The sequence below is a fragment of the Felis catus genome, chromosome B2 (genome assembly GCF_018350175.1).
Source record: "Felis catus isolate Fca126 chromosome B2, F.catus_Fca126_mat1.0, whole genome shotgun sequence".
In the NCBI taxonomy this organism is placed as follows: domain Eukaryota; kingdom Metazoa; phylum Chordata; class Mammalia; order Carnivora; family Felidae; genus Felis; species Felis catus.
The window spans coordinates 66,200,682-66,226,813 of NC_058372.1; the positions used below are offsets into that span (position 1 = coordinate 66,200,682).

The window sequence follows — 26,132 nt, forward strand, 5'->3', positions numbered from 1 at the left end:
TTCCTTCCTTCCTTCCTTCCTTCCTTCCTTCCTTTCTTCCTCTCTCTCTCTCTCTCTCTTTAATGGCACTTAGGGGTGCCTAGGTGGCTCAGTTGGTTAAGCCTCTGACTTCTGTTCAGGTCAGGATCTCATGGTTCATGAGTTCAAGCCTCACTTTGGGCTGTGCACTAACAGCTCAGGACTGGATGCTGCTTCTGATTCTGTGTCTCCCTCTCTCTCTGTCCCTCCTCCACTTGTTTTCTCTGTCTTTCTCTCTTTCTAAAATAAATAAATTAACATTTTTAAAAAATGACACTTACATTTTAAATAATCCATGCTGCTTTGGCCATTGTGATTCCAGAGTTCTCCATACAGGCTTTCAAATATCTATTTCTAAAGCCAAGCCCTTTGCATAAATAAATATTAGACAGGAACCCCCTGGGTTTAGAGTGCTTTGATTGATTTTTTAAAAAACCATCCTAACTATTTTTAGGTGTACAATGCAGTGACATTAAACACATTAACATTGTTGTGCAATCATCACCACCATCCATTTCCCCAACTCTTCATCTTATAAAATTGAAACTCTTCCCATTAAACAATAACTCCTGATTCCTGCCCTCTCCCTAGCCATGCAACCACCCTTCTACTTTCTGTCTCTATGAATCTGGCTCCTTTAGGTAACTCATGTAAGTGGAATGATACAGTATTTGTCATTTTGTGACTGGCTTATTTCAGTTAAGACAATGTCCTCAAGGGTTTATCCATATTATCTATACTGTAGCATTTGTCAGCTTTACTTTAAAACAATTTTTTAATGTTTATTTATTTTTGAGAGAGAGTGCAGGAGGGGGAGAAGCAGAGAGAGAGAGAGAGAGACAGAGAATCTGAAGCAGGCTCCATGCTGTCAGGCTATCAGTGCAAAGCCCGACATGGGGCTTGAACTCAGGAGGGGTGAGTTCATGACCTGAGCCAAAGTCAGACGCTCAACTGACTGAGCCACTGAGGCTCCCCTAGCCTTCCTTTTTAAGACTGGATATTTCTACTGTAAGTATATACCACATTTTGTTTATCCATTCATCTGTCAATGGACAAAAATGCCTTGATGACTCTGTGAAAAGGTTTTCCTGAAATCAGTATTTTGATAGATCCTCTTTGATACAAAGACATTTTTTTGCTTTTGTTTATGTTTTTTTGCTCTAGGGCAATGAGCCCTAGTTTGAATTGTGACGTGACAAACGTGTTTTTTTTTCTTTTATAAAATGGAAGGAGGACTATTGTGTAGTCAGGCTTGTTCTCAAGCAGACCAATTTCAGGGAAAAGTAAAATGGTAGTTGAAATATGGAAATCCATTTCCTTAAAACTGCAAGTGCACTTGGGCAGTCTTCCAGGATGCCCAGGGGTATACTGACCTCATTCTGAAGACCTCTGCTCTATGATTCTATTTTTCTCCTCCAGGGGCTCCAGCTGCTTATCATGGAATCCTGTAAATGACTCTACAGTTAGCTTAATGCTGTCCTCCAGCTATTTCCAAATCTTCGAAAGTCCACTCATGTTTGCTTAACCAAAAATGTGTAAGCAACAATCCACCAGGCCAGAATCACATATCTTTGCTACTGACCTGTCACAGGAGAAAGTTTTGATCCTTGCTTAATCTTGCTGCAGCAGTGTCTGGATCATAGAGGGAATGACTTTTTAGTTGGGTCTTGATACGGATCTTGGACATTATCTCATAGGAAAAGCCAAGAGATTTGAACTCACGGTTGGTGAGTTCAAGTTCCACACCGGTCTATGTGCAGTGTGGAGCCTGCTTGGGATTCTCTCTCTGCCCCTCCTGCACTTGCTGTCTCTCTCTCTCTCTTTCTCTCTCTCTCAAAAAAATAAACTTAAATTTAAAAAGAAAAAAAAAACAGTGCAAGAGGGATCAGGAATGAGGAATGGTACAATACCAAGATACTGGGAGAGTGACATTTGAGCAAAGATTTCAAGGAGGGGATACCCAGAAGAATGTTCCAGGCAGAAGAAAAAGTTAATGCAAAGCACCTAAGGGGAGACTATGCCTAGTTGTTCAAACAACAGCAAGTGTGGCAAGAACTGGTGAAGCTTAAGATGTTGTGTCAGTTATCAACTTATTGCTTTTCAGACAAGGGCTTAATATACCCTTCGAGATATGCTATCCAATAAGTGACAGAATTCCTTTCAGCATTTCTCTTTTCAAGTGTCCACTATGTTAACCTTTCTCAGGAGAGGTTGCAGGAGGACACTGTAAGACACTTTCCAACATAGTGGAGGAGTGGAAGGGGGTTGCAAGGAAAGGACAGACTAGTGAGTGTGAGAACATCTGGTAGAGCCTACCCCAGCCACAGACCCAGAAAGTGATCCCTCTAGGACGTTGCAACCTTGGCCTGGCCATAACCTGTCTACAAGTTACTGGACAGGGGAACCAAGATCCCTGCCTGGCCTGCATAAGTTGCCTGTGGTCCAGAAGGTCACACACCAAGAAGTTGATCCTTCCTCAAGCCTTGTGTGCAGTCAGCCTGTGGCCAGGAGGTCCACATAGTGCTGTTGCTCCCTCTGCAAGCCCCCTGTGTTATGTAGCCCGTATTCTCTGAAGGCCTTCTGCAATTGAGGTCTGAACCCTTTTTGAATTTATTCTTACTTGGGTACTCTCCCTCAGCCCTAGAGTACTATATAGAGTTTCCTTATATCTTATATTCTTTTATTTTGCTCTTTTTTTTTTTAAGAGTATTTATTTATTTATTTATTTATTTATTTATTTATTTATTCACAACTCCAAGATCAAAAGTTGCATACTCTACCAACTGAGCCAGTCAGGCATCCCAGTATAGTCAATTTTTCTTATATTAAATACCTACTGTGTGATTTTTGTCTCCAGATTGGACCCCAGAATGCTACAGAGTTAGTATTGGGGATGGGCTCAGGAGATAGAGCCCTAAAGTTGGGGTTTAGAGATTGGTTTGGTTGTGCCCTTAGGCTTGAGCACAGTGCTCAAGGAGGAGGAACCAGAAAAATATACTGAGAAGGAGTAGCCAGAAAAATAGGAGGAAAATCAGAATAGCTTAATGTCTTAGAATACAAAAAAAAAAAAAAAATGTGTCAAGATATGACTATGAAGGACACACATACAGTATCCATCTTCTTGCCTATTTACACTTAAAACTTAATTAAAATCCAGTCCTGGCTACAGTATTAATGAAATACTCTTACACTGTTAATGCACCTGACCAAAAGCTTTCAGAAGGCTAATTTAGCCATCATCAATAATTTAAACATTGAGGAATCCTTTTACCCAGTATCTTCATTATAGAAAGAGTCCCATAAAATTAAAGAGATGTATGTACAACGATATTCATAACATTAAAAATTATAAACAGTCCGGGGCACCTAGGTGGCTTAGTCAGTTAAGCGTCTAACTCTTGGTTTTGGCTCTGGCATGATCTCACAACTTGTGAGTTTGAGCCCCACATCAGGCTCTGTACTGACAGCACAGAGTCTGCTTGGGATTCTCTGTCTCCCTGTCTCTCTGCCCTTCCCCCACACTCTGTCTCTCTCAACAATAATAAACATTAAAAAATTTTAAAAAATTATCAACAATCCGAATGCCCAGTAATTGGAGTTAATTACATAAATTATGGTTAAAATGTGATAGATTTATATATCCATGGCACGGAGTCCAGAATACATTGAGAGTTAAAGAACCCATAACTGCCGTCAGCTCTTCTAATCCCCATCTCTGTGATCATTGTCAGCATTTTGTTGCCAATGCCTCCTAGCTTTTTAAGATACAAATACTAATGCTACTATTATTTTGCACATATAATACTATGATTATATTATTTTTCAGTTTGCTTCTTTTTTTAACAAAGTTTTATTTCTGTAAGGTTTAAATTGTGTATAACGAATGCTATTGTTAACGTAGTAAGACAACAAAATTATGTATTCGATATATTTTAATAACCAGAACAATAAAACTGCCACATGGGTTGATTCACTAACCAGTTTAAGATTTCCTTTCTAAGGAAGGCTTTAAAAATGTGTTTCCAAAAGGCTGGCCATTTAACCTTCAACCATTCCATTCCCCTATTTAGCCATCATGAATCTTTCATCCACAAATATATTTTAACTGCTTTCGAATCTACCCTTATTCAGAGACTACTCTGTAATATCAAACAGAAGTCCAGGTGATAGTATATCGGAAAATTCAAAGAATCTGATAAGGCAAACTGATCAAAATCACTGTAGGTGACCACCTGGCGATTAGAGCTGCCACTCTCCAGAAAACACAAAAACGACCACGTAGGAACCACCAATTCACAGCCATTGGTGATCAAAAGCCTCCATGGACCACGAAACCGGGCTCACACTGGTCGTGCCACCTGCACTGTTAACCCGGTCTCGCTTCGCCTTTAAAGTCCCGCCAAAGCCCCAATCAGCGCAGACGCTGAACGTGGACTGCGACGCTCTGACATCAGAACAAAGATGGCTGCGTCCTGCAGACTTTCCCTCGTACCCTAAATTTTTGCGCCTAGCTCGTGTCAGGTTTAGAGTCACACTCGGCCTTTCTCCAGCCATGTTTTCTCTCCGAAATTGCGGTCTCTGGGTCGCGGCTTCCCTCACCAAAAAGCGCCTTACGTTGGCCCGGTTCAGCGGTGACAGCGCGGCGCCCTTGGCTACGAAGTTTGACGTGATAGTCGTCGGCGGAGGACATGCCGGGACCGAGGCAGCCGCCGCTGCTGCTCGTTGCGGCTCCCGGACCCTGCTACTCACCCACCGCGTGGACACGATCGGTGAGGAGCGCGGGTAGAGTGGAGGATGGCCCAGGACGCAAGCTTCCAATATGCCCCTTCACCCTTTCCCGGATGGGCAGACTCTTCCCTCTCTCAGAGCTAGCGAGAATCCTAGTATCTGTGGTTTTATCCTGATTTGAGTTTCCCAGAACCCTGGACTGGGCTGTTCTTTGGACCACGGATTGCGCTGCTGCTCACCGAAGTAGTTAGTTGGTGGAGGTGGAGTTGGGGGCCGTGCCTTGGGAAAGGGGGGAAATTTAAGAATACGAGCTGATAGCTTCTTATTTCCTTTTTGCCATTTACCTTTTGCTAGCTTGTGGCTTTGGGAAAAGAGTGAATTAACATTTATTAGGAATTACTTATTAAACGACAGTTGTGTTTTTCCCGAGATTTTGTGAAGCCCTTTTGGAGAAGGATGATACTTTTTATTGCATTCTATATCTCTGCGAGGCGTTGGTCCTCTAATTTTGTGCTCAGGAACTAGCAGTGCTTTTTTCACACTTAACAGGCAATGGGTGGACAGCTATAATTTAAAGCAAGACCTCTCTCGAGCACCATAATAGATGCTAGCTAAAACATCATTCTGTAAATTATGCATGCCTATTTTTACCTCCTGCATTTTGCTTAAGAGTGAACAGTACTTGAAATATTAACTGTGTTTTGCAAAAATTGTGAATAAATCACATATTTGTATACTGAAGTACTTTTTAAAAATTTCCATTCAGCTGCTAAGTGGGGAGAAACATACACTGTTAACAGTGATTCTTTTAGAGAGGGTTGATAAGATTACCCAAAAGATTGTACTTTGCTTATGATATATTTCAGTGTTGTTTACATTTAAAAAAAATAAAGACTGGATACTGCCTTTCAATAATAATTCAAAACTCTAATGAAAAGTATTATTGAACTAAAATGACCATGAAATATGAGTAATGTAGTTCTGTGAAGCATAAAGGGATTCTTATCCAAACACATATTCATATTATTTTACCAGTACAATACAATCCGTTTTCTTTTTAAATAAATACATTACAGAGATAATAATTCTTATAGATGAGCTTAGTGGATCGCAAATCTGTCTTTAAATCAAAATCTCATTTTTAAGGTAATTTAATATAGTGGAGCATCTTAAATATTTCTACTTGGCCTCAGAAAGATAGCTTTGACTTAGAAGGTTCAACTGATGTAAGAATGCAGAGTACAAGAATTGTCGTGATGTGATTTAGTCATATCTGCCAATAATGAAGTTAGAGGCAGAAAGTCTTTTATTTTCTACTAACCTGGAAAATAATACTTTTTGGAAAACTATTTTTGCATTTCACAATGGAAAAGTCTTGTGCTCTTGTGTGCCTGTTTATTCTTTTTTTTTTTTTTTTCATCTTTATTTTTGAAAGTGAGAGAGTTCGAGCGGGAGAGAAACAGAGAGAGAGGAAGCCACAGAATCTGAAGCAAGCTTCAGGCTCTGAGCTGTCAGCACAGAGCCCGATGCGGGTTTGACCTCATGACCTGTGAGATCATGACCTGAGCTGAAGTTGGACGCTTAACCAACTGAGCCACCCAGGCACCCCTCATTTATTTATTTTAAAGTGGTTTTTTTTTGAGAGCGATAGAGAGGGAGACAGAGGATCTGAAACGGGCTTTTTTGCTGACAGCAATGAGCCCCATGTAGGGCTCAAAGTCACTAACGGTGAGATTATGACCTGAGCCAAAGTTGGACGCTTAACCGACTGAGCCACCCAGGCACCCCTTTTTTTATTGTAGAGAGAGAGTGTGAGCTGGGGAGAGGGGTACAGGGAGAGAGAGAGAGAGAGAGAGAGAGAGAGAGAGGGAGAGAGAATCTCAAGCAGACTCCACACTCAGTGTGGAGCCCAACACGGGGCTTGATCCCACGTCCCTGGGATCGTGACCTGAGCCAAAATCAAGAGTGGGACGCTCAACCAGCTGAGTCACTCAGGCACCCTCCGCTACTCCTGTATCTTTTTAAAGAGGAAAATAAATCCCGTTTCTAGAGACTTCATCCCCAATAGTTCATCCCTCGTGACTTAGTTCCCACTCTTAACCCAAACACTGGCAAGTAGAAACAGGATTACTTAGATCATTAAAGATTTATTCCTACTGAGTTTAGGTCACACTCCCTGAGCACAAAGCCTCATAGCAGAGTGTTTACCTAAATAAAATTGTGAATTGAAGGGGGGGAAATAATCTACTGTAGCTATCATCTCTGTTTTTTACAGAAGGGAACTGAAGTAGAGAAAATTAGATAACTTGCCAAAATGACAGAGCTTATAGTGTTTATTTATTTATTTTTGAGAGAGAGAGATAACAGACTGTGAGAGGGAGAGAGGCAGAGACAGAGGGAGACAGAATCCAAAAATTGGCACAGAGCCCAATGTCGGGCTCAAACTCACAGACTGCAAGATCATGACCTGGGCCGAAGTTGGACACTTAACCAACTGAGCCACTCAGGCGCCCCCAAAATGACAGAGCTTATAAGTGGTAGATCTAGGAACTGAGCCACATCCCTTTCACTCATTCCTGACCCAAACTCCTAATCACAGTGCTATTCAGCTTGCTTATGGAGACTATAAAAACTTGTAGATGGCTTGGTGGTGGCTGCAATAGACCTACAGATGTTGAGATCACTTCCCTACTCCTCCACCTCCCCTAAAAACCTTTGAGGAAACCTTATGAGTTTAGACTTGCAAATCAGACTAGGGGAATTTAAGGGGAAGGATTAAAGTATGGTTTCTACTTTCAGGAAGCTCATATAATTTAATCATTTCTGCAAAATAAGCAAAAAGGAAACAGCAGATGGCATTTATGGAAGACATAATTCATTATAGCAGGGAATTAGTGCCAAGGGACTTCTTAAAAGTATGCTGGATTTGGGAAGGTTTCATGAAGTGAGGATTTCAAAACCACATTTTAAAGGAAAAGGCAACCTAATGAACTAGTAAAAATGTGTCAAGGAAGAGATTTAAAAGAAACTATAGTCAATGGTTTGTCTTCCAGGATGCCCTGAATAACTCTTGCATCCCATTGGGATTTTCTAAGTTCCTTTCTAGTGTTTGTTTCAGGGTTGTTGGTTTTTTTTTTAATCTATCATATGAGATGATTCTAGTCACTTGTACAGACATTTCTCTATTAAACTCACTATGTACTCATGTTCATATATTTATTTGGTCTGTTCTCTTTAGGTCAGATGTCCTGTAATCCTTCCTTTGGTGGCATTGGCAAAGGGCACTTAATGAGGGAAGTTGATGCCTTGGATGGGCTTTGTTCTCGAATCTGTGACCAGTCTGGTGTACATTACAAAGTATTAAACCGGCGTAAGGGACCGGCTGTTTGGGGTTTGAGAGCTCAGATTGATAGGAAACTCTATAAGCAGAACATGCAGGTGAGAATGGGGCATCAAAACAGGAGAGACTGTAGTGATTATTTAACTGTTATGCTTCAACTTGCATTCTCTTTTGGCAGAAAGAAATCCTAAATACACCGCTGCTTACTGTTCAGGAGGGAGCTGTAGAAGATCTTATTCTTACAGAACCAGAGCCTGAGTACACTGGGAAATGCCGTGTCAGTGGCGTGGTTTTAGGTTTGTACTGGTGATAGATGATAATAACAGTGTCAAACTCCATGTGAAAAAACAATTTTAGAGCAGAGCATGGAGATGTTTTGCTTATTCTAGGAAATTATTATATTTTCCTAGAGGAAAACTGTATAAAAAATTATATTCCTCCTTTCATCTTGACCTTCATGAAGCTTAGTCAAATTCTGGGCTCATTTATACCATCTTAGTAAGACTTTATAGCCTACATACATGTGTTTTTCTCCTGGTCCTTCTGTTGTAATTTTTATTTTTCCTAGTTCTTTTTTTTTTTCTTTTTAAAGATTTTATTTTTAAGTAATCTCTACATGGGGCTCGAACGTGGGGCTCGAACTCACAACCTCAAGATCAAGAATCACACGTTTATCAACTGAGCCAGCCAAGTGCCTCTATTTTTCCTAGTTCTTGCTTTAAATTTTTTTAATTTGTAGTTTACAATGTTACTATACTTATGTTTTTTATTTAAAGGAGTTACAAATTTTTTAAAATATTTTTTAATGTTTATTTATTTTTGAGAGGGCGAGAGATAGTGTGAACAGGGGAGGGGCAGAGAGGAAGGAAGACACAGAATCTGAAGCAGGCTCCAAGCTCTGAGCTGTCAGCACAGAGCCCAATATGGGGCTCGAACCCACAGACCACAAGATCATGACCTAAGCCAAAGTCAGACGCTTAACCAGCTGAGCCTCCCAGGTGCCCCAGGAGTTATAAATTAATTTTTCGTTAAGATAATACATGCACATAATTTTTACAAAAATCAAATTGAATTTGAAAGTTTGTATGGAAAAAACAATTATCTCTATAATTATCTCCCTTTACAGATTAACTACTGCAGTTTTGTTTCTATGTATTTACATATTTCTAAATAGTATTCTTATATTTGTACTCCCTAAATTATCAGTATTAGATGTTATCTATTAACCTTTTTTATAGCGGTTCTCTTTAATCCCCTATTTTCCTTCCCTCAATCCTTCTAATTAGTTATGCCATAAATTTTGGTTGATACTATGTTTATATTGTTATGATTTTTTAAATATTCATTGTAGAGCTAAGTAGTGTATTATGTTTGTTTCCTTTCATATACCTCTTTGCTTTGCTTTGGATTAATATTTGCTTTATTTTTTGTTTGCTTATTTTAATTGTGTACTTGTTCAGCTTTCTCATTAGGAAAAAACTGTCATTTCTCAATTGTCAAGTAATCTATCAATTCTGTTTTTTCTTTGATTCTTCCCTCCCAGAGACATCAACTTCCCCAGCCCCCTACAACCCATCTGCTATAATCAGGGCAATTGCTCTCTGGGCCTTCTGCACAAATGTCATTTTGAGCCTTCTTTTTACTACTTTGCTGTGTTACATCATCCCATGTTCCTTGGGACTTCAGTCCCATGAGTGGGGGAGGGACAGAGAGAGGTGAAAGAGCCCCAAGCAGGCTCCACACCATCAGCTGGAAACCCTATGTGGGGTTCAAACCCACAAACTGCAAGATTGTGACCTGAGCCAAAACCAAGAGTTGGACACTCAACCAACTGATCCACCCAGGAGTCCCTGTAGTTCTTTTTTTTTTATGTTTGTTTATTTTGAGAGAGAGACAGCATGCACATGCTCGCACGAGTGTGTGCATAAGTGTGTGCATGAGTGGGGGAGGAGCAGAGAGGGAGGACTCTGGGCTCAGCATTGAGCCCCTTGAGGGTCTTGATCCCCAAGATCCCATGCCATGAGATCATGCATGACCTGAGTGGAAATCAAGAGTCTGACACTTAACCTATGAGCCACCCAGGAGCCCCTCCCTGTAATTCTAATTTAAAATAGTCACGTTTCAATTTGATCCTTGATAACAGGGCACACTTTTTACTCTTTCTTAACCTTTAGCGGATGGAAGCACAGTACATGCAGAGAGTGTGGTTCTGACTACTGGGACGTTCTTGAGAGGCGTGATTGTAATTGGATTAGAAATGCATCCAGCAGGACGTTTAGGGGATCAGCCTTCCGTAGGGTTGGCTCACACTCTGGAGAAGTTGGGGTTTGTGGTGGGAAGACTGAAGACTGGGACTCCACCCCGAATTGCCAAAGAGTCCATTAATTTCAGCATTCTAAACAAGCAGACACCAGATAATCCATCCATACCATTCAGTTTTATCAGTGAGACAGTGTGGATTAAGGTAAGATAATTTAAGAAAATCTAACTTTACAGCTGACAGTGGCCATTCACAGCAGGATATAACCCTTCCTTCCTTCTTCCCTTTCTTCCACCTTCCCTCCTCCCTCCCTCCCTTCCTCACTTCCCTTCCCTGCCTTCCTTTCTTTCTTCCCTCCCTCCTTCTTTCTCTCTTCTTCCCTTCCTTCTTTCTACTCTTCACAATTCACTTTATATCACTATTACTTAGGGTGCAAAATAATGATCTTTAAAAGGATTAGCTAATTTGGCTAACTGGGTGTTTCCCAATAAGTTGTTAAGTTTCATCTCTTCAATAATTTTGCCTACTTAAAATTTTTTGAAACACTTTCAGACCTATGTAAAAATTGCAAGACCATTAAAACAAACTCCTGTAAACCACTGAAATTCACCCATTGTTAATATTTTACCATATTTATCTTTCTATATACAGAAATATATAGATACATGTATTTAATCTATAAAACAGTAATATACACATTTATTCTTTTTTAAAATTTTATTTATTTTGAGAGAGAGAGAGAGTGCATGTGCGCACATGCAGGGAGAGGCAGAGAGAGGAAGAGAGAGAGAGAAATCCCAAGTAAGCTCTCTGCTCTCCGTGCAGAGCCTGATGCAGGCCTTGAACTCACAAACCATGAGATCATGACCTGAGCCAAAACCAAGAGTCAAATGCTTAACTGACTAAGCCACCCAGGTACCTTACACACATTTATTCTTATTCTTTTTTTTCCCCAAAACATTTGAGGGTGAGTTTCAGAGATCATGACTCTTTACTTCTAAATACTTCAGTATGTATTTCAACTAAGCACAATTACATGCTCTTATATAACCTCATTGTAGTAATGAAATTTGGGGAATTTAACATTGATACATTGCTGTTATCTAATATAAAGTTCATAGTCAGATTTTGCTGATTATCCCAATATTCTTCTTTATAGCAACCCTTTTTTTCCAATCCAGGATCACGTATTACATTTAATTGTCATTTCTCTTTATCTGGAACAGTTCCTCAGTTTTTCATGATACTGGTATTTTTGAAGAGTACAGGATACTTTTTGCCTATCTTTCGAATTAAAAAAACATTGTGTATTTAGAATTGAGGACTAATAATTGATGGTCCTAGTTTCTGGTAAGTGTTTTATTAATAAGTGGCTCCAAATATTCCACTGTCTTGAGCAAGTCACTTACATTTTTGCTTTGGTAAAATGTAAATTGTGATGCAACTTTCTTAGTATAAATATATATATATATACATATATATATATATGTATATATATACACACTTAATCTGTTTATTATAAATTTTCAAGTTTATAGAAAGTAAAAAAAACAGTATAATTTCTGTGTCCATCAGTCAGCTTCAACAAGTAACATTTTCTGGCATTCTTGTTTCATCTTTCTTTAACACTTTTCTTCTTACTAGGTTTTAAAGCTTTGGTACCAGATATCACTTATAAATACTTTGGTATATGTTTTTAACAGATGAGAACTTTGTAAAAACCAACCGCAATACCATTATCATACCTATCAAACAAGGACCAAATAAGGACCATACACTGAGTTGGATGATATGCCTTATAACAGTTTCCCCCAGTTTTTTTTTTCTTCTTCACATTTGTATGTGGAAGAAACTGAGCCATCTGTTCTCTAGAATTTCCCACATTCTGGATTTCTCTGATTTCATCCTTCTGGTACCTTAAATAGGTTCTTCTGTCTTCTATATTTCCTGTAAACTGGTAGATTTGGAGGCTTGTTTAAATTTAGGTTCACCTTTTGGGGTTTTTTTGGCAAGAATACTCCCTAAGTAGTGCTCAGCATTATGCATAGGTTTAATGTTTGTAAAATTAAGTGCATGTGTGTAATTTATTTAAGGAAAAGATAAACTTGTAAAGAAGCAAAACAGTGTTTTAAGTACTTCCTATATTTTAGCCAGAAGATCAGCTGCCATGTTACTTGACTCACACCAACCCTAAAGTGGATGAGATTGTCCTTGAGAACCTTCACCTTAATAGTCACATTAAGGAAACTACAAGAGGACCCCGGTAAGGACAGAACATTACTTTAAGGAGTGACATCAACTTTCTTTTGTTTGCTTCATTAAATTTTTGAATTTCATTGTCTTGTTCTAGATACTGTCCATCCATTGAATCAAAGGTTTTGCGTTTTCCAAACCGTCTTCATCAGGTTTGGTTGGAACCTGAAGGAATGGATTCTGACCTCATCTACCCCCAAGGGTTATCTGTGACGCTACCAGCTGAATTACAGGAGAAAATGATCACATGCATCAAAGGCTTGGAGAAAGCTAAAATGATTCAGCCAGGTAAAGAGAATCACAGCTGCCCTTCAGTATCAACTCAGCATCGCATTAGTAGATAGTGAAGAGGTCTTAGCTATAGTCATGGTTGCTTAGAGCCTCAGAAGACAAAGCCCAACACCTATGCATTTAAAATATACTCTTTGTTTTTCAAGAGCATTTAGTGATCATCTTTGCATCTCTACTTTGAGGCAAATCCAGCTCTGTTTTTACTTATTTTATATCATTTATTCTTTGGTCAGGTTATGGTGTTCAGTATGATTATTTAGACCCCCGTCAGATCACTCCTTCTCTTGAGACTCATTTGGTGCAACGGCTCTTCTTTGCTGGCCAGATAAATGGCACTACTGGTTATGAGGAAGCTGCAGCTCAAGTAAGACGTTGTTCAAATATTGTTATAAACACAAAGGGACTATTTAACTGGTGTTTCTCCTTTAAACGTCTGTTATGATAACTATATAGATCTTATACAACTCATACATTGTAGTTGAAGACTTATTTCTGTTTCAGGGTATACAGGGATGGCTACTATTTTGAAAACACTTGTGGGTTTTGTTTTTTGTTTTTGTTTAATTTTTTATTTGAGTACGGTTGACACAAATGTTACATTAGTTCAAATGTACAACTGAATGATTTGATAGGTATATACGTTATGCTGTGTTCACCACAAATGTAGCTACCAGCTGTCCCATTACATAGCTGTTACAATATCATTGACTGTATTCCTTATGCTGTGCCAAACACTTTTGGTTTTAATTCTCATTTTGAGCTCCTAGGTCTGATACCATATTTGATTAGATTTTTTCTGACTTTGTTTTTAAAGATTTTATTTTTGACTAATCTCTACAACCTGGGGCTTGAACTTACATCCCTGAGATCAAGAGTCGCACGCTGTACTGACTGAGCCAGGCAGCCGCCCCTGAAATTTTTTTATAAACAAAATTTCGTTCTTCTTACATAACATTATTGAAAATTAACATGCTCCTTTTAAGTGAGAAGTTATGTTATTTTTACTTGTAAGTGGGAAAAGGCTAGAAGAGCTTTATGGGTGGATTTAAAACAATATATTAGCCCACCTGAGGCTTATCAGGAATGTTAAATATTTTTGAAAACAATGAAATATAGCATTCTAAAGTGGTACATTACCTGTATTCCGGTTTTGAATAAGGATCACATTTTCTTTCTCTATTCTATCGCTTCAGGGCAGTGCTTGCTTTCTTACTATCCCGTGCTGTTTTTTCCAGATAGTGTTCTGAATAGGGTAGCTCGTTGTTCGGTTCATAATGGCCTTTTAAACATTTCAGTCCTCTTGTAGGGTGTGATAGCTGGAATCAATGCAAGTCTTCGGGTCAAACGCAAGCCTCCTTTTGTCGTTAGCCGAACAGAAGGCTACATAGGAGTCTTGATTGATGACCTCACCACACTGGGTACCAACGAACCATACCGCATGTTCACGAGCCGAGCAGAGTTCCGTTTGTCACTGCGCCCTGATAACGCCGACAGCAGGCTCACGTTCCGAGGTATCTCTTCACTGAGTCCTGCAACCATATTTACTCTTCTGTAAAACCTCTCTCATTATATTCTTTCCCCTTCTTTTAGGGTATAAGGAAGTTGGCTGTGTGTCCCAACAACGATATGAAAGAGCTTCTTGGATGAAGTCTTCTTTGGAAGAAGGCATTTCTGTGCTAAAATCCATTGAGTTTTCAAGTTCTAAATGGAAAAAGTTAATTCCAGAGGCTTCTATAAGTATTGGTAAAAGTCTGCCTCTCAGGTATGCACTTTTAATATAGACTTTTCTTACTTTTTACAGAAAAGTGAGATTGTTTCAGAGAAACATTACCTGTGGATTCCCTATTTTAAATGAACATTTTAATGAACATGGCTTCTTCTCAGAATCATTTAGATGTAACTTATCTCTTTATTCAGTATTAAAAATATGTATGATTCTAAATTATTTTTTTCATTTTTAATATAATATTTCTGTGGTTCCCATTGAGTTCTGGCTTTCCTAAGATTTAGAGGGTACACACCAAGAAATATAATTAATCTGCATTCTTCTATAAGTATGGAACAATTAGAAACCTCTGATTAAGCAGAGTATTTTATTATTATTTTTTTTAATTTTATTTTTTATTTTTTTAAATTTACATCCAAATTAGGTAGCATATAGTGCAACAATGATTTCAGGAGTAGATTCCTTAGTGCCCCTTACCCATTTAGCCCATCCCCCCTCCCACAACCCCTCCAGGAGCCCTCAGTTTATTCTCCATATTTATGAGTCTCTTCTGTTTTGCCCCCCTCCCTGTTTTTATATTATTTTTGTTTCCCTTCCCTTATTTTCATCTGTTTTGTCTCTTAAAGTCCTCATATGAGTGAAGTCATATGATTTTTGTCTTTCTCTGACTAATTTCACTTAGCATAATACCCTCCAGTGCCATGTACGTAGTTGCAAATGGCAAGATTTCATTCTTTTTGATTGCCGAGTGATACTCCATTGTATATATATATACCACATCTTCTTTATCCATTCATCCATCGATGGACATTTGGGCTCTTTCCACTACTTTGGCTATTGTTGATAGTGCTGTTATAAACATGGGGGTGCATGTGTCCCTTCGAAACAGCACACCTGTATCCCATGGATAAATGCCTAGTAGTGCAATTGCTGGGTTGTAGGGTACTTCTATTTTTAGTTTTTTGAGGAACCTCCATACTGTTTTCCAGGGTGGCTGCACCAGCTTGCATTCCAAGTGGAGTGTTTTAAATTCTGTAGACTCACTTGAACAATCCCATGCTACATTTTAGGGGGATTTTTTTTTGTCCTTTCATCATTTTGGTTATATGGACTCTGAGTCTAAAGGACATTAATATAGAGCTTTTGCTTCATAGATATATTCCTAAGGACCTTACACAGTTCAAAATCTGCATATTTCACCACTCATTTTTCCATTAAAAAAAAATGTATGCTAGGGCGCCTGGGTGGCTGAGTTGGTTAGGTGTCCAACTTCGGCTCAGGTCATGATCTCACAGTCTGTGGGTTTGAGCCCCACATTGGACTCTATGCTGACAGCGCAGAGCCTGGAGCCTGTTTCAGATCCTGTGTCTCCCTCTCTCTCTGCCCTTCTTCTGCTCGCGCTGTCTCTCTCTCTCTCTCAAAAATAAACATTAAAAAAACCTTTTTTTAGTAAAAAAAAAAAAAAAAAAAAAAAAAATGTATGCTAATTCAGGTGGGGAGGTTCCCAGAAGGCAGAAATGTAAAATCATTGTAGCTCAGAAGCAAATATGGTGGCATTATCTTGCAGCTATGAGTCCAATATACTTTTCCTTTTGTTTGTTTTTTTTTAAGTTTGTTTTCCTTGTGAGGGATTTTGTGAACTTAAAGGTATACCTATTTTAATGCTGCTTTTTATTATCTCTAATCTTCTAGTGCTCTCGCGTTGATTAACAGCCTGGCATAACGTGTCCGTGTTTGGCTTTCATCTCATCATGGTGTCTTATCGTTTATAACTTCTGTTCCCCGGTTTTCATTTTCACAGGAATTTCCCAGAGCACTGGTGGATAATAGAGGATATTAAGCAGATTTTTAATTATAGTGATGATAAGTATTAAAGAACCTGCATAGTAGTCACCCAAACTAGGGAATCTTAGTCACAGGAACGACAGCCTGATTGACAAATGAGGATGGTGGATAGATTTATTTACCAGCTAAGTGGCACTGGGAGATGGCAGTTGTATAAACATCGTTTATAATCCACTTGGTATTTCAGGTGTTTGTTTAAATTTAGGAAGGTTCACACTATTTTAGATTTTGTGCAACAAATATATAACATCATGCTTTTTTTTGACAAATGTTGCACTATTTCAAATTTATATAATTAGAATTTGCATTAAACGTGACCAATGTGTATTGAGGTAACATTGCAAGCAGAGTGTTTCTAACACAGTCTAAAAGCTAATCGATGAATAAAAATATGAATGAAAAGGCTATCAATTTTACATCCTCACCAAACTAATCCCAAGAGTAGCCATTTTATTAAGGTGATTAAAAAACCAATAATTTAGCCAAATGCTTTTCTTTTTAATTCAGGTTATCTTTCCCTTCAGGAGAAACTAGGGTCTCAGTCCCCACATTTGCTTTTTGTTTTAATTTTTTTTAATGCTTATTTATTTTTGAGAGACAGAGACAGAGTGTCAGTGGAGGAGGGGCAGAGACAGAGGGAGACACAGAATCTGAGCTGTCAGCACAGAGCCTGACATGGGGCTCGGACCACAAACTGTGAGATCATGACCTGAGCCAAAGTCGGACCCTTAACCAACTGAGCTACCCAGGCGTCCCCTGCCCCCCACCATTTGATTTCAGCAGAGTATTTAGTCTAGCATTCAGCCTCCCTAAATGAACTCAGTTTATCAATGCCTAGATATATAAAGCTGGAGAGATAGAAAATTGGTCAAAATACACTTATTGCATTTACTGTGTACATGCTAGGCTCTGTGCTAAACACAGGTTGAACCAGACTTTGAAGAGATACACAAATAACTGCACACACATTTCCTGCCAGGATTATAGGGAAATACACTGATGTGTCAGAGTGTCTCTTAAGTTCTGTTGAGGTGTGATAACTTGTCCTTTCTGTGTCAGAGCTCTGAACTCTTGAGGCTTATGTTTGGTTCAAAGCAGGTCTTAAAGGTTGGACCTGAGAACAGCTCCAAGGCTTGTAAATAAATTATTTTTTGAAAAAATATTAAGTTGGACAGTCAAGGGCTATTCTTTGAGATCACCATCCTGCTAGATTCCAAGATAATGCTTTTTTTGGTTAGTCATTAGGTGTGTTCCAGTATGTTCTGTAGTTTAAAAGACAATTCAGCCGTTTTCCTTTGGGAGCTTAGGGTTTTATGGTTTCATGGTAGCTTATGAGATGAGGCCTTTGTAATTAATTGACCTAATTTGTCTCTGGGAGCACAGCAGAGCTGCCCAGAATTTCTGGACATTCCTAGAGCAGGCCATCTGAGGAAGAAATGAGTCAAGCATCCATCCGCAAAGGGTGATAATGCATGACTGTGGCAATAGAATAAACAGTAAAGAAGGTTGGCTGGGAGGCCTCGGAAGACTTGGGACCCTTGGATGGACAGATCTGACTTTTTGTTGACTTGATAATTTAATTGGTTTGAGATGGACAGAATTTATCAAAGACGCAATCTATTGGAGGGAAGATCAAAATTAGTAAATAGAAGCAATTTACTTCTTACTTACTTACTTACTTACTTAATTCTTACTGAATTAAGACAGTAAATGTAGGGAAATTGTACAGATCGGTGAATCTTGTGAGAACCAAACAAAATGAGAAGTAAACTGCAGAAAATTTTGCAGTCTTGGGAGCACAGGAATGAGGTGAGCCTAGGGCAGTGTCATAGTTCAACCAAGCAGAACTAAGGTCTTGGCAACAATGGAACTCATTATGTACTGCTTTTAGTTGCCCTGTCAATAACCATTTAAATGAATTATAACCAAAAAGCCACATGTAAATGAAGTTAGTAATAATTAACAGAGCAACAATTGGTCTAGTTCACACCACGTTAAGGGAGGGCAAGGAGATGGGGGTGGGTGATACCAAGAAGGAATCTGAGATCAGTATAAAAGGGATTAAATTGGCCTAAGGAACACCAGAACTTCTGGAGATGAAACATACCTGAAGTTTCTCTCTCTAGTTGTATCTTAATAAGTGTCGATGAATGAAGTTATTGCAAATCTCACCTGAAGTACCTGTCAGCATTTATCCTTAGGCATGTTCTCTTGGTGAGCTATGAAAGATGCCTGGGAACTTTAGTAGTCATCTCTGTTAGTTGCATATATCGCTCTCCTCTCCCCTTGCTTTGGCCCAGGAGGACTTAGTCTATCCAGAGCTCATAGTGAAAGTAGAACTGAGAATTAGCTGCCTAAAGTTCTTAATCAGTAGAAATTGAAATGGAGATTATACAAAATTAGAATATACCCAACTGGAAGAATACTTAGGAACCCTTATTTATTAGAAAAGCCCTTGACCATCATTTTGTCATCAGTTTATTTGGAGAGACTAAAACATACACACAGGGCCTTTTGTTCTTACTTGGAGAGTTCTGCAAAAGCAAGAAAGAGGTCTTCAGCTGATTTCGGGCATGCAAGATGATGACTCACAGGACACAAATTCTTAGGGAATTCAGTCAAATCCTTGCTATCAGAGGATATTTTGTCTTTACAAGAAAGGGAGGACAAATGGATGATAGGATTGCAATCTTTACCAACAACTTATTTCTCACAATAAAGAAGAGAATGGGAGAATGCACACTAGTCTTACTGAGGTTCTACTGTGTTGCAGATGTCACTGCATTTGGTGACTGTACTTGGAAAGAATTAGGAGTATCTCTTTTTTACTATTAAATTTTTTAATGTTTATTTTTGAGAGACAGAGACAGAACATGAGCAGGGGAGGGGCAGATAAAGAGGGAGACACAGAATTGAAAGTGGGCTTCAGGCTCTGAGCTGTAAGCACAGAGCCTGATGTGGGGCTCAAACCCACAAGCTGTGAGATCATGACCTGAGCCAAAGTCAACGCTTACCCACTAAGCCACCCAGGCACCCCAGAGTATCTTTTGAAAATAGTATTAATTCAGAGATTTGGCATTATTTCCAAGGAATCTTGTTCTTAATCTGGCTTACATGATATGGACCCCTATTTTTTTGGGGTGGGGACTCCTATCTTAATGAAACTTTTGTGTATTTGCAGAGCTCTAGATGTTCTGAAGTATGAGGAAGTTGACATGAAGTTATTAGCCACAGCTGTTCCAGCGCCCTTGAAGAAGTACATTACATGTAGAGAACTAGCTGAAAGACTGAAAATAGAAGGTAGAAAATAATTTTTTACTTAACATGCCTATGTGTTCTCTTTTCCATTTGTGCAATTTATGGAAATCAGCTGCATTAAGAAACAGCTCTAAGAGGAGGCATTGTTACCATAGAACCAGCATAGTCTTAGGCTCTCTGCTAGTCAAAGTGGCGTTCCCAGCCTAGCAGCATTGCAACACAGGGGAGCTTGTTAGGAATACAGAATCTCACACTCTACCTAGGACCTAATTGAGTAAACACATTTGCATTTTTTTTTAAGTTTATTTATTTTGAGAGAGAGACAAAGAGTTAGCAGGGGAGGGGCAGAGAGAGAGGGAAAGAGAGAATCCTAAGCAGGGATTCTCTGGGCTCAAACTCATGACCATGAGATCATGACCTGAGGTGAAACCAAGAGTCGGACGCTTAACTGACTGAGCCACCGAGGCGCCCAGCACATCTGCATTTTAACAGTATCCCTAGGTAGTTTGTGAGTACATTTCAAGTGTCCCTTAAACTTCCTTTTTACATTTTTCCCCTCTGATATTCTAATAATGAGAAAAATAATAGTGTCTTTGGCTTTGATAATATACTGGAATACTCTACCATTAACAAATACTTATTTTGTATCAGGCAAAGAAATCAGAACCTGCCCCTGTACATTATGACACATATCGTGCGCTCATACTGACCATCAAAGCTACAGATAACTTGGTAGTTGCACTGTATTTTTTTAAGTTTTACATTATGAAAATTTTCAAACATAAAAATACTGAGAACATCAGCTTCTGCGTTTTGATAGATGTTTTTCCCTGGGGTGGAAAATTATGTGGAGAAAAAGGCAGGGAAGTGAAAGAGATAGGGAGAAGGGTAGGAAAAGGTGGATAATGACGTACTGTTCAAATAGGAAAGCACTTTAAATTCTTTGGGGACCAGCCAAGGTGGTAAGAATGCTGCATTCCTTGTATCGATGGCATTTTCTTTTAGTTCCAGAGAGATCTACCACTTTGCTATGTTTTGGCTGTGCATATAGGATGACCCAAGTGCTACCTACCATTCCACCATGCAAATTAACCAAAGTCTGGCAACAATGGGAAATTCACCAAAACTGCAAATGACAAGACACTAGTAGTACACTGATGTACACTGATGTGTGAAAATAATGTACTTTTATTTCAACTTCATGATTTCTCTATGAAGTAAAAATTACTTAATTGAACATTCAGGATGTTATCACCTGGGGACAGGTGATTAAATTCTGTATTTTAAACTTGGTTTGCAACTTTACTTTGTTCCATAAATCATCAGGTTTGAGTTAGAATAATCCAGAATAATTATCGTTAACTTGTTCATAGAAAACCCTGACTTCAGCCATGAAGTAGCTACTGTTTTGCCTTGTTTTTTAAAGACTCTGGCACATATAAAGACTCTATATCCATGGCTCAATAGAAACATTAGGTTAAAATATAAGATATATCAGTGGTTCTCAAATCACTACATGGACCCTCTGTATCAGATAGCAAGTTTCGTAATGGCAGAAATCAGTTTCAGATTCTTCTTTGTATTCTTTCTCATATTTTATTATATATAGATTTGAAAGTTTAAGTAAATATACCTTTAACATATACATTTCCTCACTTATATCCCATGATCCTCTGTAAGGTCTATTTATGAGTAATATATTTGTATGACAGTTTTTTGTGCTAATTTGTCATATTACGATGTTGTATTAAGCCCTTTACATGCAGTATTTTGTTTGGTATTTAGAATTGTCCTGTGGGGGCGCCTGGGTGGCTCAGTGGGTTAAGCATCCACCTTTGGCTCAGGTCCATGATCTCATAGCTTGTGGTTGCAAGCCCATGTCGGGCTCTGTGCTGACAGCTCAGAGCCTGGAGCCTGCTTCGGATTCTGTGTCTCCCTCTCTCTCTGCACCTCCCCCCACTCATGCTCTCTGTCTCTGTCTCTCTCTCAAAAATAAACATTAAAAAAAAGAAAGAAAGAAAAAGAATTGTCCTGTGAAGGATAGGTATTAGCATTATTGTCTTAATTTTACAAATAAGTGGTAACCTGCCTAAGATCACACAGTTGGTGAGTGGCAAAGCATCTGGGTCAGCCCTTATAATTTGTGGATAAAGAAGCTAAGGCACAGAAGGATAATGATGTACCCATAGTCAGGTTCATTGATAGAGCCAGGCTCATAGCTGAGATTTTTCTGACTGCTAATCAAGTGATAGAAGCAGATAATATCAAAACATCTTAGGGAAAGCCGGCTTTCTTTTTTTTTTTATTTTTTTTTATTTTTTTTATTTTTGGGACAGAGAGAGACAGAGCATGAACGGGGGAGGGGCAGAGAGAGAGGGAGACACAGAATTGGAAACAGGCTCCAGGCTCCGAGCCATCAGCCCAGAGCCTGACGCGGGGCTCGAACTCACGGACCGCGAGATCGTGACCTGGCTGAAGTCGGACGCTTAACCGACTGAGCCACCCAGGCACCCCAGGAAAGCCGGCTTTCTTACAGGATAGAATGACCACCTCAATTTAGATTTTGAAACAGGTTTTGAGTTTATTTTTCTAAGAACAGAATGCTTCACAAAATAATTGCTAAATTATCCAACTTCATTTCTTAATAAAAACCTTAAATTGTTTTACATGTAAAAAACCCCACTTTTAAAAATTACAGCTTGATATGGACATAATTCTGAAAACCATTTTCTTAGGGAAACAGGTTGTCTTTAGGGCTCAAAATTCAAAGCCATAGTCCATTGAGGGTTTGCACTGAGAGGGAAAATTTGCACTGAGTGGAAAAGCAGTATCCTCTATTTTTAATTTTCCAGATTTTGCTTTTAATGTTTAAGTAATGTCTATACCCAACATGGGGCTTGAACTCACAACCCTGAGATCAAGAGTCACATGCTCAGGACACCTGGGTGGCTCAGTTAAGCATCTCTTGATTTTGGCTCAGGTCATGATTTCAAGGTTGTGAGATTGAGCCCTGTGTTGGACTCTGTGCTGGGTGTGGAGCCTGCTTAAGATTCTCCCAGTCTCTCTCTCTCTCTCTAAAAAAAAAAAGAGTCACATGTTCTACTGACTGAGATATGTAGGTGCCCCTTAATTTTCCAAATTTTTGAGATGAAAGGGCATGCAATAAACTACCAGACAGAATGTTGTAGTTGCTATGCAAGATACTCCCTCTGATTTATCCTCAATTTCCTCATCTGGAAAAGGGTACGCTTACCCCACTTACCTTGTGGTGTTGGAAAAAGTGTTGAATGAGAGATTCAGAAGTTTTTTTGTAAATTGTAAAAAGCTATAAAAACACAGTTGTTGGGGCACCTTGGTGGCTCAGTCAGTTGAGTGTCCGACTTCAGCTCAGGTCATGATCTCACGGTTCATGAGTTCAAGCCCCAAGTTGGGCTCTGCTGACAGCTCAGAGCCTGGAGCCTGCTTTGGATTCTGTGTCTCCCTTTCTCTCCACCCTTTCCCCACTCATACACTCTCTCTCTCTCTCTCTCAAAAATGAATAAACATTAAAAACCTAAGTTGTTAATAGGAGTATCATAAATCATAACATAATTAATTCTGTTTACCAGCCATTTATGAATCAGTGTTGTTCCATCAGCAACAACAAATAAAGGAAGTTCAGCAAGAAGAAGCTCTGCAACTGCCAAAAGACTTAGATTATTTGACTCTCAGAGATGTGTCTTTGTCTTATGAAGTTCGAGAGAAGCTACATTTCAGTCGCCCAGAGACGGTAAGAAACCAGGCAGTGGATAGGATAAAGAACTAGTGCTTTAATTTTTTTTAAACCTGGATTTACAGTGATCACATAATTAATACACATAATTAATACTTTATTTCATCATTAAAAAATCTAACCTCTTAGGACATTTCTTTGTATGACAGATGTTGGTATGTTTTTGAGAGATGAAAAAACAGTCTAAATAAATAACTAGAAGAATTAGGTTGATTAAAATTATTCTCTAGTCCCAAACATGTGCTAACCCATAACTCATGACATAAAAGAAACCACATTAGGTTAAAATATAATACATGTGAGTGGTTTTCAAATCACCGCTCAGAATCCTCCCTAGGAGATCCATAGTGTTGGCTTACTAGGAGGTTAGAGGGGAGCCAAAGAGGTCCCTCACCCCATGCTTCAGCCTAAGTGTGTGTGTGCGTGTGTGTGTGTGTGTGTGTGTGTGTAAACATCTGTGAACAAATTAAAAACTTTATACTATATAGTATTAGACTTCTAATGACAAATATTTAGGAGGTGCCTGGGTGGCTCAGTCTGTTAAGTGTCTGACTCTTGATTTTGGCGCAGGTCATGATCTCACAGTTGGTGAGTTTGAGCCCTGCGTCAGGGTCTACACTGACAGTGCTATATTTATTGATTCTGAGATGCACATTTAACATTTCTGAAACTGAGTTGTATCTTAAAAATGGATGGTGTATCATAGTTTAATAGGCGGTGGCTCTTTTTGGTGGTGATTCATAAAGTAAAAGTCATTTAAGAAAAATATGACCTGTAAAACAATTTTAAAAAGAAATATTTTTAAAGGGAGGAGTGATTCCGTCAATATAAACATGGTATTCTTAGCAATAGTCATCATGGAAACCAAGCAAATAGGCCTTAAATTTTATAACTCTGTATATCCTATTCATCTTGGGTTTTTATGGGTAGTCATAGGCTGCACTGCCCAATATGATAGCCACTAGCTAAATGTGACCATTTACATTAATTAAAATGAAATAAAACTCAGAATTCAACTCTTTAGTCATACTAACCATGTTTCAGGTGCTCGGTAGCCACGTATGGCTAGTGGCTACCGTATTGGACAGTACATTGTTACAGTGCAAATGTTATGGAAAATTTCCATTATCACAGAAAGTTCAATTGGACAGAACAGGTCATTGGAGTTCACATCCCTTATCCGCAATTCTAGGATACAAAAAGCTCTGACAAGTGTTTGTTATAGACAAACCTGGTATCAAACTTGACCTGAACTGACATGAGATTATTTAGTCTTTATACCACTTCGAGTGAATATTCATACATTTCACTATAAAAATATACCACAGAAATATTAATGAGATTATAGGGTGCTGTCCAACACATGGCTGAGGAGGTTACATTAGTTTAATGAAAATAAAATGTAGGTAGTCCAACCATCTATTAGTCATGTGCTCTTAGACAAGTCACTTGAACTTCTCTGAGCCTCATTTTCCCTAATTTGTAAAATGAAGGTATTAATAATAATCACATTCCCTTTACCTACTTTATAGTTATTTTGAAGATACATTAAGATAATAGTTTTTTTTAATATTTTATAAACTATAATATACAGATTGTTATTAGGAGCAAAACAAATTTGATTTTGACATAGCTCACTTAGGCTTATTTTATGGTTTTAGAATTTTTTTCTTCCAAGTTTTTATTTAAATTTAAGTTAGTTAACATACAGTGTAGTAATAGTTTCAGGAGTAGAATTTAGTGATTCAGCACTTACATATATCTCTTATGGTTTTAATTCTTAGATTGGGGCTGCTAGTCGTATACCTGGAGTGACACCTGCTGCCATCATCAATCTGCTCCGATTTGTGAAGACCACTCAGCAGAGACAGGCGGCTATGGATGAATTGCCCAACACTGACCAATACTTATGCGAGACAGACAAACTGGAAGAAAGACAGTTATAGCTTTGTATTCATAGAAGACTTTTAAATAGTACGAGCAGAGAGAGGAGATAAGTACTGTATTTTGGTTTTAGCGCCTGTTAAAAATAACCTTAGGTTATTATGGATTTATGATTAATTTATGAAGAGGGCAAAGATTATAATAACTGTGCTTCTTTATCTGAGAAAGTTATAAAGTCTTCATTTATACTCTTCATCTTAGGTGCTCTAATACAGTGAGCATATTAATGTAACGGGAGTATTCATCAAACAGAGATCATAGTGGATCCACAACTAAGCCAGAAAAAAAAAAAACTTCAGCTTGCAGATTTGCTTACTCATAAAGACTTTGTCCATTAAATGTTACCGAAGTAAAAGTCTTATGTTTCAACCTGTTTTGAAAGTTAGTAGTCTTTTGCTTGGATAAGGAGGCGATTTCAAAGCCCTCAAATTCTTAGGGCTTCAAATTTGAAACTATACAAAATCATCTAGAATTAGCCAGTTGATTTCCAACATTTAAAAATGTAGTATGTAGGGTGAAAGTTGACTTCTAAGATTCCTACACTTCTCCAGGAAATCCTCACCAGTAATTATCTTTGAACATCAATGAATATCCTGTAAACTAGATCAGAAATGATCATAGTTTCCTTTGATCCACAATATGGAAAAGTTTTTGGCAACCTGGTTAAAGGGAAAATAAAGGTAGTTACTTCATATCA

The 26,132-nt window shown here is 38.6% G+C and overlaps 1 protein-coding gene across 5 annotated transcripts; it reads left to right on the top strand.

Moving 5' to 3' along the window:
- Positions 1-4,444: 4,444 nt before the first annotated feature.
- On the top strand, positions 4,445-26,132 carry MTO1 (mitochondrial tRNA translation optimization 1). 5 transcript variants are annotated; one of them, XM_006931845.5, is made up of 12 exons: positions 4,447-4,787; positions 7,985-8,184; positions 8,265-8,382; positions 10,261-10,550; positions 12,497-12,609; positions 12,697-12,887; positions 13,124-13,254; positions 14,197-14,401; positions 14,481-14,652; positions 19,643-19,761; positions 23,357-23,488; positions 25,276-25,414. In XM_006931845.5, the coding sequence occupies exons 1-11, from the start codon at positions 4,571-4,573 to the stop codon at positions 23,449-23,451; spliced, it is 1,851 nt and encodes a 616-aa protein (XP_006931907.3). In that variant the 5' UTR covers positions 4,447-4,570; the 3' UTR covers positions 23,452-23,488; positions 25,276-25,414. The 5 variants fall into 5 exon arrangements, with proteins under 5 accessions (XP_019686423.3, XP_006931908.3, XP_044913674.1 ...); XM_003986311.6 differs by having other exon boundaries at positions 4,449-4,787; positions 23,328-23,488; positions 25,276-26,132; XM_019830864.3 differs by lacking the exons at positions 23,357-23,488; positions 25,276-25,414 and adding an exon at positions 20,731-21,517 and having other exon boundaries at positions 4,445-4,787.